This window comes from Pochonia chlamydosporia, chromosome 3 (assembly GCF_001653235.2).
Source record: "Pochonia chlamydosporia 170 chromosome 3, whole genome shotgun sequence".
Classification (NCBI taxonomy): Eukaryota; Fungi; Ascomycota; class Sordariomycetes; order Hypocreales; family Clavicipitaceae; genus Pochonia; species Pochonia chlamydosporia.
In genome coordinates this window covers 3,719,368-3,738,013 of record NC_035792.1, presented here as the reverse complement: position 1 = coordinate 3,738,013, position 18,646 = coordinate 3,719,368, and the positions used below count along the sequence as shown (strand labels likewise).

The window sequence follows — 18,646 nt, the reverse complement described above, 5'->3', positions numbered from 1 at the left end:
GCCCTGCCACTCAACCCGCCTTGGACCGTAATGTCCAGGTTACGGTCACACAAAATAATAAACATGCCGCAATCCAAAGGTTATTGAGTTATTGGACAATAAATTTTGACAATTACGCTACACAACGCCGAGTAAACCTATATACAAACCCAATCCCGCCCTTTACCTATTTTCCCTGTGACCTGCCAAAATGTCCTGATGGCTGTTATTTCCCACTTTATAACCTTCTATAATATAATCTTCGTCGCTCTCCTTCCTGCTTTCGCCTGGCCCCGAAATCGTAGTCTCGTTCTTGAACCGACCTTGGTTTCGCCACACTCCACTTGACTCTGAGTTTGGTCCGTGCAGGTCTGATAAATTATACCCGGCGTTTCTTCCCAGCGAGTTGTTTGGGTAATATGATGAGGCCTTCTTGGTTGATCCGAAGAGTCGGGGGAAGAGTTTTCCGAGCGGTTGCTTCAGAACAAGAAGACAGGCGCTGATGATGCCGAGGTTAGTTTCGGTCAGGGTCCAGATGCCACGGTCTATGAAGTTGTATGTTATGTCTGCTTTTTTCTCGAGTGAGTTTGAGACGGATGTGGTTCGGAGGATAGAAGTGACTGTGACGCTAGGTGTGGGTTAGGAAAAAAGTTTGGTAAGAGTTTGTGCTGATGGGGTGAACTTACAAGCTGCCAAGTAGAAACATGCAACATAGCATGATTCTATTCTTCCATGAAAGTTGTAGTTGCAGAATACTGGGAATTGGTAGTGCCAGCACCATGGCGTCGGTGAGGACATTCATAACAGCATATGCAACCCAAAATTTATCCGAGTCAATGCATGTAGCTTTCACGGTCTTGTCCCATGCCGCAGAGATGGGAACACACTGCCAGATGGTGGCGCCAATGCCGCCGATACTTGAAGCGGTGACGATGCCCATGACGACGTAGGCGGAAATACGGAAGCTGCGACTAATAAAGATTCGCAGGTAAAGAAGGATGACGCTGAGCTTGTTGAGCCAGACGGCGACCTTGTACGGTGTTTGGGCGATGAAGAAGAATCGCAGGGCGGTGCGTAGATCCGCCTTGGAGAGGTCGTCTTTGTGCATACCGTAGCCATATTCAATGGCGAGTTGCATCGAGACGGAGACGATTATCGAGAAGCACTATTGATTTCGCTTGTTAGTACTCTGTAGGGTTCATTTGTTTGGCATTGGACTCCCCGCCGGTTCCCACATCACGTCTGAGCGCATCAATTGAAGCCGATGATGGCTGCGGGCCGGGCGGGAACAAGAGCGGGCGGCACCAGCCATGGCGTCGAAAATCGTGGAGCTCACTTACGAGGGACAAGACGATGACAGCATCGTCCCAACCAGGCTTGTTGAGCCATAATCGTGTTACACAGCGAGCAATGACGGTCAATCCAGCGACAATGATCAAAACGAGTGAGCTGATGTACAGCTTCCAACCATTATTGTCTTTCCCGTCGGCGGGGAAGCCCATGCCTCGGGGGCCCATTTTCGATGTCTGGTCACATCAACCGATTCGTCGTGTACTCATTGCTGCCGCCAAGCGAAGCCCGTCAAAAGTGAATTGGACAGTGACTTTGGAGTTGAACGAAGTTTTTGCCTTGTGGAAGAGCCAACATGCGTCCTTTGTATTCGACAGCGCAACACCCATATTCCTAGTTCACTCATCCTTCTCAGCCCCAGAACCTTGTAGGAAAAAATCGAACCAGTCTTTTGGTCTTTTTGACGCATAGTAGCCCAAAGGATGAATATACCCGGAAGGCAGGAACTGCGAATAGGATTCATGCAGGGATCAAAGAGTGGAGACGGGCCCTGCTCTGCCCTTTCCGACCAACTGATGTGGCATGTACGAACTTCCAAATTCGTTAGCGCTGTTGGTTGAGTTTGGTTCAGGGTGCCTCCTTCCGCTTCGGTTGAATGATGGCTTGTCCTTAATTTCCCTCGTGAACTCAGAAGGGTAAATTGGCAGCTTCTAGTGCTGACGCCTTTCAATGTACTCCGTACAATTGTACATACTTGACCAGGCATGTGTGTTTTTGCGGAGCACAGCCTAACCAAACAGGTCCTGGTTCGAATATATATGGCCCAATGCCCCATTTGCCAACATTGAATTCATCCGCAAGCTGGGGTGACATGTCCGGGGTATTCGCGTTGGGAGTCTTGGGAGTTGGGACCAACGTCTGGTCGAGCTCTCCACGTGGAAAACATAATCAACCCCAGTTGCGGAAATATGAAGGAGTGCCAACCTGTTCTTCATTGCTACCTTGTTGGATCCAAAAAGAGTGTTTTGGATTGGGTACGGGCTTCAATTCTCGTTATACCATGAAGGCAACAATGAAGCATGCCATAGTGGCGTGTGCTGCATTCTTTCTGTCTGTCTCTCATGCCGCTGAGAATGTCGATGCTTCGCGTTTCCTCACTGTCAATACGACGAACGGTCCAGTTACAGGCCATTGGGCGACGTCGTGTCGCAATGTCGTGGAATATCTAGGTATTCCATATGCCAAACCTCCTGTAGGCGACTTGCGCTTCGCAGCACCTCAAAAGTATGCCGGCTATGGCAAACCGTACGTGGCGGCCAAGTTTGGAAATGACTGCCCGTTGTCGCCCTCCCCTCCTGTCGACTATCCGGACTTCACACCACAGGCTCCTCGTATCCTCGAATATTTTGCTTCGGCCGCCGGTACACCGCAGGGCGAGGACTGTCTAACCTTGAATATCTGGTCCAAGCCTACTCACCGCGCTACCAAAGGCGACAAGCCGGTCATTGTTTTCTTTTACGGTGGACGTAAGTGGCACCTCGACTGTGAAGAAGAGGGGAAGAAAATGCTGTTGTATTGACAATTCGTCGCAGGCTTCACAATTGGTAACACAAACAGTCCATTCTACAATGGCAAGCGCTTTGCTGCCACCCAGGACGCCATCATGGTCACCGTCAACTACAGAATCAACATTTTTGGGTTTCCTGGCGCACCAGGTGACGCACAAAACTTTGGACTCCTCGACCAGCGCGCTGCGGTGGAATGGGTGCGGGATAACATCCGCAACTTCGGCGGAGACCCTAAGAAGATTACCATCGCTGGCCAGTCGTCCGGCGGCGTAGCTGTTGACTATTGGACATACGCATATCGGGATGATCCCATTGTCAACGGCATCATCGGACCTTCAGGGAATGCCTTCAGCTTCCCTGTTAACGCTAAGAACGTGACGGATAAGAACTGGCAAACCGTGGTCAATGCAGTCGGCTGCGGATCTGCCGCGGACACCATGGCATGTATGCGCAAGGCGAATTGGCAAGATATCAAGACGGCTGCTGCGGCAGTGAAACCGGGGGCAAGCACCAGTGTGTTGCGATCCATTCCGCCGTTTTATCCTACTCCCGATGGCAAGACTGTATTCTCAGACTACGTCAACAGAACGGAGCAGGGCAAATTCGCCAAGATACCTACTTTTGGCGGAAACAACAACAACGAGGCAGGCTACTACCGGATCCCAGCATATGCCAAGGGAGTAATCCCTACGGACCAGCAGGTTGCCCAGTTCCATCTCGAGTCCTTCACCTGCCCAGTAGCATTCCAGGCAAACAATCGCCGAGAGAATAATGTGCCGTCTTGGATCTGGCGATACTTTGGCGACTGGAATAACACGCGGCTGTATCCTACCAGCGGCGCATATCATGGTAGTGATTTGCACATGATCTTTGGTGCTTCTGCTGATGTGAGCGGCCTGCCTGTGGTTCCGAACCAGAGGAGGCTCACCTTGGTGATGCAGAAAGCCTGGTACGAATTTAGCAATGACCCTTTCGACGGCCTGAGCAGCAAGATGGGCTGGCCCAAGTTTGACCCAAAGACCAAGTCGCTGGTGGTTCTGGGTAAAGATAACAGCCCGGTACCGGTACTCCAGAAGCCGTCGGACTACGATTCTCCCTGCTCAACTATCACGCTGGGTGCTCTGGGGACGACCCCTCCGTCGTAGGAGTCTTTTGCGTCGTGCCGTGCGTCAGTTTCATATATAGACAGATATAATTTACAATTTTTACTTTCAAAATCCAAAGTACCAGAATGGTGTTAAGAGGCGTAGTCCAATTCATGGTGACGCATTATTCGACTTTTATATTGTTTTCCAACCCAAAATGGGTAATATTGAGTGCAGATCGTAGCACTCTGTGTCTGAATGCGTTGTCCTGATGGAACTGGTGCCATGTAATGCTGATCAGGGACTGGGACGATCTCCCTAACCTAGAGTGAAATCTTCTCTCACCATGCACAAAAATACTTGGCTATACAGACGGCTACAGCATCATTCGCCTGGTCCATTGAGCCGGCATGAAACTCTACCAACAAGCAGCGTTGACGGGTCTGTGAGAAGTGCGCGTGCAGATTTCAGCTGACAAAAAGATGCATGAGAAGCTCCTGTTCAAATGACCGAATGGGCGTACTGTCATGAATACGTCGACTAGCAGCCAATCAACCACCTGGAAGACAAATTAACCATGAAAGTAAGCCACGACACATGTGAAGGCCATCGAACAATTTTTGGTTATCCTGAGTGACTCGTTTGATCCCCCCCAAATGAAATTGCGAAAGATTTGACGAGGCTGAATGTGGCACTTTCATGTTCATCGCCAGAGTGAGATAGTGCAAAATGTTTGGTGTCTCTTGTGGCTGACGTGCCCGGACGGCGCTAGGCTAGTTTTGTCAAGCTTTATTTTACGTCACCATTAGCAATGATGATTTGAGCAGCCGTAACCAGAGGAATGCAGCCAGAACTGTGAGTGTCCACTCGCCCGCTTATCGAATTTGGTTGATATGGCGGATTCATGATTAGGTCAGGATATTGTCACCAACTGTGTAATCAAATCCGAGCGGCGCAAACCAGACATGATACCGCCGCCACTATTTCCGGTCAACAACTCTTATAAAACTCCAACGTGCCGCCACCATTTCCGAGGTGGCCGCAACAAGAGCAGACATTCATAAATGAAGGCCTGCATCCCAAAGACTGGCCCATTCACAAGCTTCGGCATCCTACGAACCAACCGAGCAATTTCGACCTGCAGTTCCCCTCCTCACCTTATAGTTTCCATAAACGCTACTCAAGCTCGCAGCCCCGCATCCAAGTTTCATCACACCTCACAAGCTCCCCGTCTGCATCAACCAGTGTATTCTAAAGCTCTTGTTAAAGCTCAAATCAGAATGGTAAGCGTTGGAGTTAATCTCTTGTCGATCCCGGCGGGTATGCCCCCTGTATTTAAAGCCATCAGCACTAACATGGATGACTTACAGGCTTCTTCCGGCAAGGTTACCGATTGGGTTCACCCAGGTGATAAGTCTGGCGAGTTCAAGCGACAGGTCAGTTCGTTCAGAGATTGGATCTCGCGAGAAGCTGGCGCAAAGTATCCTCCCGAGAAGGGGCGATATCATTTGTACGTCAGCTATGCCTGTCCATGGGTACGTTAATATGCAACCCCGCGCGCCCCGATGCAAGACACGTTTCTAATGCATATGAAAGGCTTGTCGTACACTCGCTGCACGAAAGCTCAAGGGTCTAGAGGACATCATCTCGTACTCTGTCGTTCATTGGCACCTTGGCCAAAATGGCTGGCGCTTCGTGACCAAGGATGAGAAGGAACCTGGCGAGAATGTGATTCCCGATCCAATCGAAGGCCATGAGAGCTTTACGCACCTGAGACAGGTGTATTTCGAGTCTGAGAAGGACTACTCGGGGCGATTTACTGTCCCGGTTTTGTACGACAAGAAGACCAAGTCCATTGTGAGCAACGAGAGCGCTGAGATTCTGCGCATGTTCAGCACTGAGGTATGATTGCTTGCCTCACCTAATGAGTTGCGCACGGAAATTGACTTGCGGCAGTTTGACGACCTCATTGACGAAAAATACCGTTCCATCGTGCTGTACCCCGAAAACCTCCGCTCGCAAATTGACGAAACCAACACCTGGCACTACGACCTCATAAACAATGGCGTCTACAAGTCCGGTTTCGCAACCACAGCCGAAGCGTACGAGCGCAACGTGATTGCTCTTTTCGAAGCTCTCGACAAGGCTGAGAAGCATTTGCGTGAACAAAAGGACGGACCCTACTGGTTTGGCAAGAATATTACCGAGACCGATATCAGACTATATGTCACACTGATCCGTTTCGACCCCGTTTACGTCCAGCACTTCAAGTGCAACATTCGCGATATTCGTTCGGGCTATCCCGCGCTGCATAAGTGGATGCGTAATCTGTATTGGAATCATGCTGCGTTCAAGGATACCACGCAGTTTGAGCACATCAAGTGGCATTATACCAGGAGCCATACGCAGATTAATCCGCTTTCGATTACGCCTGTTGGTCCTTTGCCAAATATTATGGAGTTGGATGAGGAGGTTCCTGCTGTTGCGGCAAAGATTTAATGGTTAGGGAGTGTGGGATTTGCAGAATAAAATGTAATGTTGTGTCTTGACAAACTGTCGTAATCCATAAGCTTTAATTAGCTGCAGTGTTTAGAATCATGTGTGTTTCGTCCCATGTTTGTGCTCAATGGTCCGGGTTAAGCAGGTTGATGAGGAGTCTTGCTATGGCGTAGCATTGCACATATTGCTACAAAGGGAGCAGTGTGATCTTGCTTGCATATTGCAGTCTCAGTGTTGTCTTTGAGCGCTGGGAAACATGCACGCTAAGGCAGCCAGGTCGAGAATGAGGTGACTAATCGACCCTTTGAATCACCTGCATTGCTAAACATGGAAATGTTTGTATTGAATATCAACGTTTGAACACAGTGGGCAAATGTCTGGGGCAAGAGTTCAAATATTGACATGAAGCGAATTGACAGAGTTGGCGAGCCTGAAGCATCATTGATCCCTGTCCTTCTAGCTGGTTCCCTGCCCACCTCCTGCCTGGCTCCATCCAAGTTGAGTCTGTGCTGGTGTGCTACAGTGGAGCAATAGACAGTGGCAGCCTATTGACAGCCTCGCGCAACGCCCACTTGCTGGTTGCCAAGAACCCATGACGATGTATCTTTTGGCCTTGTTCCCACATGGACTGTACTTGAGGTTGTGATCCGCTAGATTTTTCCGCCTCCGATGTGATGAAGTGTCTGGCCCTTGACTCCAGTTCTGATGCACGCCAGCCCAACTGGTCACAGCACGGCTCCAGCTGGCAAGTGGCCGGCACCTGGCCAATATTGAAGGGAGCCTGGTGGGACAGCACAACCACACAGCGCCTGAGCACCTGAACACACCAGACACCAGACATCTGGACAGGAACCATCATTGAGTGACATGGAGACCAGACCAGCCAGACATGGACTGGAGCGGGCCACTTGCAGCAAGGCAGGTTTGGACCTGACCTGACCTGACCTGACCTGACACCACCACCAAACTTCTCGACTCGACACACGCAGCTGACCACACTACTTTTGACCTCATTTGCGTTTCTCCCACCATCACAAACCCACCAAATCTCCTCAGTTCGCTCCGTCGCACAAACATCTCTTTTCACCCAGTATCTTCTCCCACATCCTGACTACCATTTTCTACTCCTGAATACTGCGCACTCCATCTATTGATACCGCCTCGTCTCCGCCGTCTAGAATACCTCGCGCGCCTTGGCTGACAAGGTTCCTTTTCCCGCCTCCCTCGCCGGCTCGTTTGTTTCGACTCCACCGTATCGCACCATTGATCCGGCTTCGTCAATAGCTCCGACTGCGCAGCCCTCTCGCCCTTTGTCTACCATTGTGTTGATTGCATCGTCGATATAATAATTGCGCATCTCGGTGTCCGCGTCGCAGAGTTTGTATCACTTGTCTCCTCCTGCCATCGGTATCGTGTCGCCGCCGCTTTATCAAAATCGGGACTAGGTCTCGTGAAGACTGCACTTCTCCAACAAGACCTTTGCGGCGTAAAGGTGGCCGTTCGTCAGATGGGCATCACAGCTTCGCCGCCCTGATATGGCCATTCGATACTCAGCAGACTTTCTGCTGCATTTGCGGGAGTCACCGCTATGTACCAGACCAAATAACCTCCCTCCGGTAGAGGAGTGGATGGGGTGAGTAGAACCGCGGCAATCTTCCCTCCTGGAGATACTACGACCGAGCCATTACCCGCCATGTCGTAACCGAACGCTAACGAGTTGCCCTAGTCAATCGCTCGAACAACTTCAACGACAAAACGCAAAACCAAGCAACGACAGACCTAGGACCAATGATTCATCACTACTTGATCAAACCAACCGACGACCAGGTTTAGATCGTCATGTCGCCCGCAACAGTGCAAGTCCGTGCTCACCAGCCGAAATTTGCTCCATCGTTTCTATCTGCTGACAACCCTCATAAAGACCCAGATGACATCGTCTTCGGCCCTCCTCGCATGGCCTTCTCCTCCGCTCGAGGAAACAAGGCCGGGGAGAATGACAAGAATGCCCGAGATGCCGAATCCCAAGGCCGTATGGGCTTTCGAACCAGAGGTGATAACGACGGAGATCGTTTCCGTGACGGTCGTGCCAATCCCTTGAGACGTCGTGGCGAGGGCGACCAGGACAGTGATGGTTGGAACATGGTGAAACCCCGTAAGAGTTTTGGTGCCGAAGGCGCTGAGCGATTCCACGGCAAGATGGGCGGTAACTTTCGCGATGAAAGACGCCCGGCCAGAGACCCCACCAACAATAGCAGCAAAGATGATCGAGAAACTGTACGAGATCGCCCTGGCAGGGCCTTCGACACCTTTACCCGAGACAAGGATGCCGCAGATTCTGAAGGCCGACCACCACGAAACGGACTAAACAGAAACAAGGCTGACAACTGGCGAACGACGGAAAACAATGACGCGCCTCCTCCCATGCCGGAGAAGCGAGAGCGTGACCGAACAAAGAGCTGGAGGGACAGAGACCGTGATGCCGAGCCCACGGATGATCGTGGTGCCGGCCGCACAAATGACCGCCGTTGGGGTCGTGATCAGCGGAACGAACGTGAGCCTGAATGGCTCGACGAACCGGCCGACGCTCGCGAAGCACACACACAGCAAGATTTCCAGAAATGGATGGAGCAGATGAAGAAGGCTAAGAGCGGATCATCCAGTGCCAAACCAGTAGCAGAGACGCCGGCCGAGGCGCCCAAGGCATCGCTCCCAGCTGCTCCTGTCGAGACCGGCCCAGACAAGTTCTTCCTCGCCTTTGGAGGAACAAGTGCCAGCAGCGATGTGACCTCACCCGGCGATCAAAAAGAGTCAGGAGCCGCCAAATCGAAACCGAGTGGCAAGTCTTCTCGCTTCACTTCATTCTTCTCCCAACCACAAGGCGACTCTCGCCCTCGAACAGAAGCTTCTACCCCTCTGACAGGGCCTCCTGTCAACGGACCTGGTTTAGCCGCTGGATCGGCTCCTGCTCCTCCAAATGCCCTTGCTGCACTTCTTGGATCCGTACCGAGCCATGGAGCTGCACCGCCCGGCGCTCCTGATGAAGAGCGACAGGCTTTTCAGTCTCTGCTGGCAAAGCTACAGAAGCAATCTGTGAGCGCCACTCCGCCCGGGCCTTCTCCCTTTGCAGCTCCTCCTCAGAGCAACCCTGCGGACAACAAGAACTCCATGGGTTCTCCTGAGCCTTTCCAACAATACGGCGGTGGACCTAGAGACGGACCCCTTGGCCGACCGCCATCTCAGCAGCCTCATCAAGAGATTCTTGCTCCCCGCCCGCAACAGCAGTCTGCCCGACCCGAGCAGCTGCTTCAGGACCTTGTTGGACACCATCAGCGAGTTTCCAGCCAAGGATCCAACGGCCGCCCGGAACCAAATGCGGCTCGCAATAATAGCAATACCGAGTTCTTAATGAACTTGATGAGAATGGTACCCGATACACAAAGGCCTGATCAGGGACGAGTCCCTCCTCAATCGCAACCCCAACTCCAGAAGCATTCTTCAATGCCACCATTCAACGACAGGGACCACGAGTTTGCCGGCCGAGAGAACCGGAATACCGAGAGGGGGATGCGCCCACAGCCGCCCCCGGGCTTTCCAATGGACGAAGCTTTTCACAACCTCGAGCGAGAATCTCGCCAGAACCAACCAACTCAAATCTTGCAGAGACCTCCTCCACCAGGACTGGATCAAATGCCTCCAAACTGGATGGCTGGTGGTGGCCAGATGCCACCTCCCCAGCAGCGAGGTCCCATGCTTCCACCTCCTGGGCTTGCCGGCGGCCCTGGCGGTCCCGGTGGTCCTGGCGGTCCGAATCGCGGCATGCCTATGCCACCAATGTTTACGCCCAACTTCCCTCTAGGAGCCATGCCTCCTCCTCCGCCAGAGGCAATGGGCGGTATGCCACCCCGAAATATGCCACCACCACCACCAGGCTTCTTCAATGGACCGCCTCACGGTTTCTTGCCCCCCGGACTTGGTGGGTTTAACGGGCCCCCTCCTGGACCTGACGGCTTTGGCGGTCCTCCCTTTGAAGCACGAGGAATGCCACCCTCTGCAGGCGGCAACGGTCGAGGCTCCAATTATGGCCGCCCATAGACCGTCTTACAGTCCAATTGTTTGGTGTAATACAGTGGTTTATCACTCTACATCTGGAGCTTTTGCACGCTTTTGGTAACTCGTTATATGCCTAGTCAAACACGTTTATTGACAATGAATTGCAATGGAGTGGTCGAGATTGCATCAAATGCAAAAATACTAGCCCTAATGTTAGCGTTTTATTCGGCCGTGTGAACTCCCGCCAAAGGTTTTCATCTTTTTCAGTTATCCTACTTTTTATCATTTTGGGCGAGGTGATCCCTCTGACAACAGCCACGGAGGATCGATCAATCTCTCGCAAAGGAAACAAAGTCACCATATCTCTTTTTTCATGATTATGTGTAAAAATGGCGGCAAAAGGCCGGGAGTTGTGTAAATCAGCTGACGTTTTTTTTTACGCGAAGTCGTGAATTGGAGGCTCGAGTGTGGGTATGGGGCTGATATGGTCATGGCAATGGGTGGATGGATGGATGGTGTTGGGATTTGGCGGCTTAGCTAGTTGGTGTGTAGTTGACAGCCATGAAATGCAGAATTTGGGGAACATGTGTGCTGTGAAGTGAAGGTTGTCGCTGCTTTGCCATCTTTTCAGTCATTACACCGGATGTCCATCGTCACTGGGGGTCTGTATACATAATACACGGTGAGGCGGCCAGAACGTGATATGTCTGAGTTTATTGAAGGCGCTATTCGAGCATCAAGTAGATATATGTACACAATCCTTGCCTTGTCAAGGCGGCAACTATCCTATTTACGTCTACGCACGCCCTACAGACGTATTTACTCCGTACAACGCCTCATTTACCCCGTCTGTTAAACCGCGTGCCCATTGTCGAAATCATCAGCTGTTTCTCCATCATACCAGCTGTCACTCCTTCTGCAATGGGACCCTCTTCCCCGTAAAGAACCCTATTTCTTCATGCCCAGGAAGTTTCTCTTCTTCTTCTCCTTATGTGGCTTTTCGTCCTTGGCGGGCGGTGCGCCGTTGGAGCCAAGACTCAGGTTGGACATTGATGCTACGGGTGGTGCGGCAGGAGCAGGAGGAACAGCAGGTCGGCCGGGGAGGCCACCAGCGGGCGGTGGTCTTCGCCCCGGATTTGCGACCATTCTGGGACCGGCACCAGGGGGAAGTTGTTGGCCGGGAGGAGGAGGAGGGCGTTCGAAGACGTGGGCTGGGGCACGGGGCGGCGGTCTGTCCATGGGGATGTCGAGTTGGCGCCTGTCGCGACCGAGGTCTGAGACTTGGCGAAGGAAGAGGCTCGGCGTCAGCATGTGGGAGGTGATGAGGACGATGTCGCGACCCTTTTGCTGGCCGACTTCGTAGCAGACGCGGCTTTCGGAGTATGTGGCACCGCCGGCCATGAAGACGAGTAGTCGTTGGCGGTTTTCAGGGGGTCGACGACCTGCGGCGGCCCAGTTTGGTCGTCCGGCGCGGAGAGAGCCACCCTGTGCGGCGAGGATGTCCTCGTTTGGATCCATTGGAGGTTTGTAGAAGGGAAAGGTGGTTTGGTCCAAGGTGCCCTTGGTGAGCTCATCGAGCAGGGACTTGAGAACTGGTTCGTATCGAGATAGCGCGTACTCTTCGTTTGGTTGGTAGGTTTTGGGATCCTTGGGGAATAGGGATGGAGGCAGGTACGGCGGCTCTTTGAGGGCGCGAGATGATTTGCCGCCTAGAAGTTCTAGATTGGCAATGGTTTCACCGTCTTGTGGCGGTAGAGACGCATGTTGGAGCAATCTCTGGATATCTTCTGGGATGATACCGCCTCTGAAGAGGATATAAATGATAATTAGGCGCAGGCGATCGCCTGGTGTGATTGCTTCATCATCCAACAGACCGACAACCGTTTCGAGAATGTTTTTGGGCTTCCTGTAGTCCTCGTCTGTGCCTGTGGACATGGTTTGCTCGGCGGATGCCAGGTCTGGGAGTTTTTGTTTCTGGAATGCGGTCATGCACTCTTGAGCCATGGCGATATGTAATGTGTAGACCAATTTCAGCTCCTTGAATTGCGGCATCCGTACTAGCATGTCTCGAAGGGCGCTGAGACTTAGCGCTTCATCATTCTGTTTACTGGTGTTCTCCGCCACGAATTTGCGAAAATCACCGATGAGCTTGTCAATAGTATCCTTCATATGAAGGTGTCGGGTCTCGACCCAAACCTTGTCGATATCGCTGAGTTCGGAATCTACCTCCTGTTCTAACTCGGTGCCTTCGTCGATCATCCTCCGGAAGGTGACCTTTTCGCCATCTTTGACGGGCAGCAGATCGTGTGCCATAGCTTGGTAGGTGAATTCGTGCAGCAGTGGCGCCATTAGATCCATTGATCGATCGGTTATTACAAGTGTTGATGGAGGTCGATTGGAAGGTGGTGGAAATTCGCCTTTGTGCCACTGCACATACACATCGAGCTCTTCCTGCACCATCCTAGCTAAGTGAGAGCAGAGCACCGAGGCTTCATGAAAGGCATTGGTCGGTCGGTAGTATCGGACTTTGGGGCATTCCCCCATATTAATGCATACGCCAGCAATCTATGCGACTTAGCAAATGGCGCACAATGTCAGACTTGAAAGGCTTTACGATACCATACCTTTTGCGCCAACGCCTTCATGTGCTTGGCAACCAAGCTGTTGCAGGCCGGATGGTAGAGAACGGGGAAGCTCCATGGATCTCTGAACACAACCAGGTGGGATTCGCGAGGGTAAAAGTCGATGAGGAGAGTGTCAGGGTTCAGTATCTCTCTTGGTTGGTGTTGCGACGGTATTATTATGCTCGCGGCGCCCGGGAACTCGTGAATCCTGCGTTTTTGTGCACCATCGGCCATGTTTGTCCATATGATATATGACCTTCGGTAACGCCGCCTCTCGAAGTCTGCAATTAGGCAATCGACAATATGGGGTTCTGGGGCCAGAATATAGATGACATCCATGTCAGGGTTCGGGTCTCGTCGCGATTCAATGCGTTCGATGGCTGGTCGGGGAAGCAAGGTTAGCTAGCTGCGACTTTGAATGACAGCATCGGACGGGTTGGCGGGACTGACTGGCTACGGAACTGCTGAGAATGTCATCTTCTTTGACGGTATTCTTGATGACTTTTTCCGTGGTCTCGTCGATAACCAGACATTTCCACTATTCACACCGACATAACTTAGCAAAAACCTCTCCTACGTTAGGGAGGAACCATGACATACGTCGCCTTGAGTACGAAGCCGAATCGCGTGCAGGATGGCTGTATCAGGGGGGTATTAGCTGCCATTCCAAGTAAGACAGGTGCAGCTCCTTATTTCATACCATCGTGGTGTTCCTGGATCACAGAAAACCCCATGGTGGGCAGCAGCAGAGCTCGTCTGCCCTCAGCGCGCGAATCGATGGTAGTTCTGGCGCGGGGAGGGTTCGTCGAGGCTGAAGGCTGCGGGATGAAGACGTCAGAGGGGCAATGAATGAATGAATGAATGAATGGCGATGCTGAGTCTGGCTTCGCAGCTCCAAGCGACCAAAGTTACGAGCCGCTACGGCGCCTGTCCGTTTTGCGAAACGCTCGTAGTAGTAATCGACTGGCTCGAGACTTGTCTTTGGAAGAAGATGAGCAGGTTGACGTCTGGTGTTTGGCGTTGGATTGTTTTGGCGGGGTCGTCAAAGTACCAGTCCAGAATCCAGATGTCGGTGGGTGATGATCCGTCAGAGGTCTAGTGTCAGTTGTCGCAGGACCAAGTCAAGTCTCATCAATTTTCCGCCGGCACGAAACAAGGGCCATGACAACATGCAAAGCAACTAAAAGTCAAGGATATCCTGAGACGGAATGGGCACTCGGACCTTGCTTGTATTTAGCTAGCTCCAGTCGCCCCATGCCAACTTTAGAAAGTCGGTTCGGTGGTGACACCTCGGTCGCTGTCTGGACTCTGGACGAGGGCTGCAGATGGACTCAGTCAGTCAGGTCAGCTCTTTGTCTGGTACAAAGTACCGGACAGTTCCATACAGCATAGAAGGAGGCTGACTGGATCTGATTGTGCAGCTGGTCTGGTGACTGAACTCCTGGTAGGCTCAAAGCCTTGGCTGTGATCCACTCAACTTCATCTTTGATCTCAGAGTCTACCAAGGGACCAACCAGATTGGCGTCGTGTCAGTCAATCAATCAGCCATGGTGGTGTGCCTGCATGTGCAGCCTTCATACAGACAAGGCGCGCAAAGAGGTCATCCAGGTTTTTTGTTGTGCTATTTGAGGCTTCACTATCCACATAACATCAAATGTGCCCAGGACTTTATTATCTGCCAAATATGCTTTACTTCTTTATAATTTGCTGAACTGTGTCCTTCATTCAACCACAAGTTTTTGCCCTTGAATTGTTGCAGCGACGGCCTGTACACAAGAGCTACGGTCCTTGCCCAAATCTACATCTATATCTTTGGCCAAGCACAAAGGCATCGGGAGGTGTAAATCAACTCTTGGTAGCCAATCTACTTCCTCCCCGTATTCCACATTCTGCCATTTTCAAGCATACTGAAACACCTGATCGTGGGAAAGCATCGACGTCTCAAGTATACACCTATGCCTCACCAGCGAGTGAAACCACATCATGCAGATAGTATTAGTCGTCCATTTTTTGTCTCAGATAACTGTCCACGTCCAGCCGACCATAGATTTCTGCTTGTAGTCTCTCCGCTCTTTGTTTCTCCTTTGCCACAGCGGCCTTGAGCTCCTTGCTAGTCAGTTTCCGTGGCGGCGGCTCCTTGGGTTCCTGTTTCTGTTTTTCCTGCAATTCTGCAGCGCCGATGCCCAGAGTGTCATCCTTTGCCTTCGTTTTAATGGGGTATCTGACTCCGTCGCCCTCCCGGCCAAGACCACGTCTTGCATCTGGATCCCATCCTTGGGACTCCAAGGCCCGCAGCCCCATTCTTGATCGGTCCAGTGCCGACGGTGGATGTGAGTGAGGTAGGCTCACTTGATGTGCCACCGAAGCTTCATGTTCCTTCAACGATGTAGTGATGGGCAGAGAGCAAATTGGGCAGGTTGGCGGCTCGACCTTGGGTATGGCTTCTGGTTGCGGGCTGCTTGATGTTGTTGGCGGTGCTGAAGCAGATTTCGCTTTCCCATCGCTGAGAACTATGCTGGCATACAAGTCTCCGATGGCAGAAGCTGCTTGCGGCTTTGGGGTTGTTGCGATGCCATTGTCAGATTCTGTCGCCCGAACAAACTCGACCTTCTTACGCTTCAGCCCGGATCCAAATGGCTTCTTGTGGTGAAGCGGAATGTCGTCATCCTCAGAATCGTCTCTCGGCCGGCGCATGGCACGTACAAACGAATCTGTATGATGGCAGATGCCAGATCTACCCGACAGGTCCCCGTCTCCACGACGATGGTGCGACTTGATGTGTTTTGAAAGGGCTAAATTTAAACGTTGACGGATGCAGTGGTCGAAGTTCAAGGTGTCACCTCACTTCGAAATGTGACCCACTTACCCTGAATTCTCGTGGAGCAACAGATTGAACCCAAACTACCTAGGTACTTGGGCCGCTCCTATCTGTTTACTTTGAGGAATCAACATATTGAAAGAAGGAAGTAGGGGGGGAAGAGGTTGGCATACTTATAATGAGCACATTAGAATGGCTCAACAGCCGGGTTCCCCATTGGCACAAGTCATGGAAGCTCTCATTCAGCCCGTCAAAGGTTGCCTAATCACTCTGCACGACTTTCTTCAACCCGCCTCTTGAAGTAGTTGTGGCGGCCACCGGATTGGTAGTTTCTTGGAGCTGACTTTGGATTCTTTTAGATTGTGGTGTCAACCGTCGTCAAAACCTTTGCCCGATGACCGGCAGCTGACGTTTGGGTGACTGCAGCTTTGAGTCACCATGCCAGAACATGTCAGCCAGCCGACACATAAAAGCGAGAACATGCTTTGCCGTAGGTTCTGTCAAGACCTCCAATTCAACTCAATAAAGCGCAGAAATTTGAAGACAACCAGCAAAACAAAAATCTAATCGCAATGAAAACCAGCACACCTGAAAGTTTGGCGGCATTTGTCGCTGAAGTGGCTGCTTCACCACTTCCAATGAGGCCTGCAGCGCACCAAAACTTACACGTTGACAACCGACCCTTGGATATATGTCGAGCGTATCTGGCTGAGATATTGATTGAAGCTACAAACTGTGAGCTTGACACTGCGCTAGATTCAATCCAGTCCCCAAATACATTACCGAACGGCGACCTCGTGGTTCCAGTCCCGCGACTTCGACTCAAAGGCAGGCCACCAAAGGAGCAGTGTGCTGAAATTGCCAGCAAGTTTCCAGAGTATCATGCCTTGTTCAAACAGCCAAGTCCATCTGGTATCCATCTGCCGTTTTTTCTTTCTCCCAAGACGTTACCCCGACTTGTACTCCCCTACATTTTTGATCGCCAGAGCACTTTCGGCCAAGACACTACATTTGGAAAGAAGGACGCATCAAATCCGGAGCTTGGCCGAAAACGAATCGTGGTAGAGTTCTCGTCTCCGAATATAGCCAAGGAGTTCCACGCCGGTCATCTTCGAAGTACCATCATTGGCGCATACATCTCAAATCTGTATAAGAACATGGGCTGGGATGTTGTGAAGGTCAACTACCTTGGGGACTGGGGCAAGCAATTTGGCTTACTGGCCGTGGGATGGGAGCGATTCGGTTCAGAAGAAGAGCTAGCAAAGGCGCCACTGAAGCATTTACTCGAAGTGTACGCTCAGATCAACACACTATTCCGGCCAGAGGAGGAAGCCTGCAAACTTGCTCGAGACCAAGGTCGCGATACTTCAGACATCGAATCCAAAGGTATTTATGCGGAACGGAATGCCTTTTTTCGTCGCTTGGAAGATGGTGACCAGGAGGCATTAAACCTATGGCAGCGATTTCGGGACCTAAGTATTGATCGATACACAATGACGTACGATCGGTTGAACATCAAGTTTGACGAGTATTCTGGAGAATCTCAGGTTGCTACCAAAACCATCAATGACGTTGAGCAGGCTCTAAAAGAGAAAGGAGTGTACGAGGAGCGAGACGGCTCATGGATGATTGATTTTGCCAAGCACGGGGCAAAACACTTGAACGTAGCTGTTGTCCGAGGGCGAACTGGAACAACCACTTACTTGCTTCGAGACGTTGCAGCAGTGTTGGAGCGAGAGAAACAATACGGCTTTGACAAGATGATTTACGTCGTATCAACCGAACAAGACATCTATTTCCAACGACTATTCAAGACACTCGAGCTTATAGGAAGGAAGGATCTTGCCGAGCGAGTACAGCACGTCAACTTTGGCAAGGTTCTAGGCATGTCATCGCGTCTAGGCAACGTGCAACTCCTCAGCGACATCTTGGACAAATGTTCAATGTCAACGCATGACATGATGCGCCAAAACGAAGCCAAATACGCTCAAGTTCCCGACCCGGATACCGTCGCTGACCGAATTGGAATTTCTGCAGTCATGGTACAGGACATGACTGGCAAACGAATTAATGACTATCCGTTCGACATTTCACGAATGACTTCCTTTGAAGGCGATACCGGCCCGTACTTGCAGTACTGCCATGCTCGACTCAACTCGATGCTTCGCCGAACCGGTTTGAGTGTTGAGCAACTGGCTGCGTTTGTGGAACAAGACCCGAAAGCCTTGGAGACTGACTTGGGTGCAAATAGTCATTGTGTCAATCTGCTTCGACTGGTCGCACAGTACCCTGATGTGACGACGGCAGCGTACAGGAATTTGGAGCCCTCGACTATTTTGACGTATTTGTTTCGGTTGACTCATCAGCTTTCGTCTTGTTATGATGCCGTTCAAGTGGTTAGGGCTGAGGAGGGCGTAGATGCTAAGACTGCGCGGGCTGCTATGTATGAAGCTGCTCGGCAGGTGTTGGAGAATGGAATGCGGTTACTTGGGATTACTCCCGTTGAGAGGTAAGTCATGCGATTTCTCCGTCTGCGTGTGCGTGAGGGAGGAAGCGTCGTGTTAGTGAAGAGGAACGGACTAACCTGACTCTGATGGTGTAGGATGTGAGGCCCAGATATTGCTTTGGGAAGGTTTATATTGGCTGAAGCCTATGAGGAGATATTTATGTTCAGAATCTGCCAAAGCTGGGTTATTCTTATACAATTTGTTGCGCATGCATTGTATATTCCTA

At 51.4% G+C, this 18,646-nt stretch overlaps 7 protein-coding genes across 7 annotated transcripts; 4 read left to right on the top strand and 3 right to left on the bottom strand.

The window, feature by feature from the left end:
* Positions 1-162: 162 nt before the first annotated feature.
* Positions 163-1,496, bottom strand: VFPPC_04966 (hypothetical protein; the record flags this gene model as incomplete). The annotated part of the gene is made up of 3 exons (XM_018284225.1): positions 163-607; positions 666-1,144; positions 1,320-1,496. 3 exons carry the CDS (start codon positions 1,494-1,496, stop codon positions 163-165), a joined length of 1,101 nt encoding a protein of 366 aa, XP_018145627.1.
* An 845-nt stretch (positions 1,497-2,341) lies between these two features.
* VFPPC_04965 (carboxylesterase) lies at positions 2,342-3,982 on the top strand (the record flags this gene model as incomplete). Its single annotated transcript, XM_018284224.1, has 2 exons — positions 2,342-2,795; positions 2,862-3,982. 2 exons carry the CDS (start codon positions 2,342-2,344, stop codon positions 3,980-3,982), a joined length of 1,575 nt encoding a protein of 524 aa, XP_018145626.1.
* A 1,295-nt stretch (positions 3,983-5,277) lies between these two features.
* On the top strand, positions 5,278-6,421 carry VFPPC_04964 (glutathione S-transferase Gst3; the record flags this gene model as incomplete). The annotated part of the gene is made up of 3 exons (XM_018284223.1): positions 5,278-5,457; positions 5,519-5,824; positions 5,879-6,421. The coding sequence occupies 3 exons, from the start codon at positions 5,278-5,280 to the stop codon at positions 6,419-6,421; spliced, it is 1,029 nt and encodes a 342-aa protein (XP_018145625.1).
* A 1,839-nt stretch (positions 6,422-8,260) lies between these two features.
* Positions 8,261-10,513, top strand: VFPPC_04963 (hypothetical protein; the record flags this gene model as incomplete). The annotated part of the gene is made up of 1 exon (XM_018284222.1): positions 8,261-10,513. The coding sequence occupies one exon, from the start codon at positions 8,261-8,263 to the stop codon at positions 10,511-10,513; it is 2,253 nt and encodes a 750-aa protein (XP_018145624.1).
* A 906-nt stretch (positions 10,514-11,419) lies between these two features.
* On the bottom strand, positions 11,420-13,829 carry VFPPC_04962 (Sec1 family superfamily; the record flags this gene model as incomplete). The annotated part of the gene is made up of 5 exons (XM_018284221.1): positions 11,420-13,036; positions 13,096-13,475; positions 13,546-13,633; positions 13,696-13,733; positions 13,796-13,829. The coding sequence occupies 5 exons, from the start codon at positions 13,827-13,829 to the stop codon at positions 11,420-11,422; spliced, it is 2,157 nt and encodes a 718-aa protein (XP_018145623.1).
* A 1,261-nt stretch (positions 13,830-15,090) lies between these two features.
* VFPPC_04961 (G-patch domain-containing protein) lies at positions 15,091-15,789 on the bottom strand (the record flags this gene model as incomplete). The annotated part of the gene is made up of 1 exon (XM_018284220.1): positions 15,091-15,789. One exon carries the CDS (start codon positions 15,787-15,789, stop codon positions 15,091-15,093), a length of 699 nt encoding a protein of 232 aa, XP_018145622.1.
* Positions 15,790-16,485: 696 nt separating this feature from the next.
* Positions 16,486-18,426, top strand: VFPPC_04960 (arginyl-tRNA synthetase; the record flags this gene model as incomplete). Its single annotated transcript, XM_018284219.1, has 1 exon — positions 16,486-18,426. One exon carries the CDS (start codon positions 16,486-16,488, stop codon positions 18,424-18,426), a length of 1,941 nt encoding a protein of 646 aa, XP_018145621.1.
* Between the last annotated feature and the right edge of the window lie 220 nt (positions 18,427-18,646).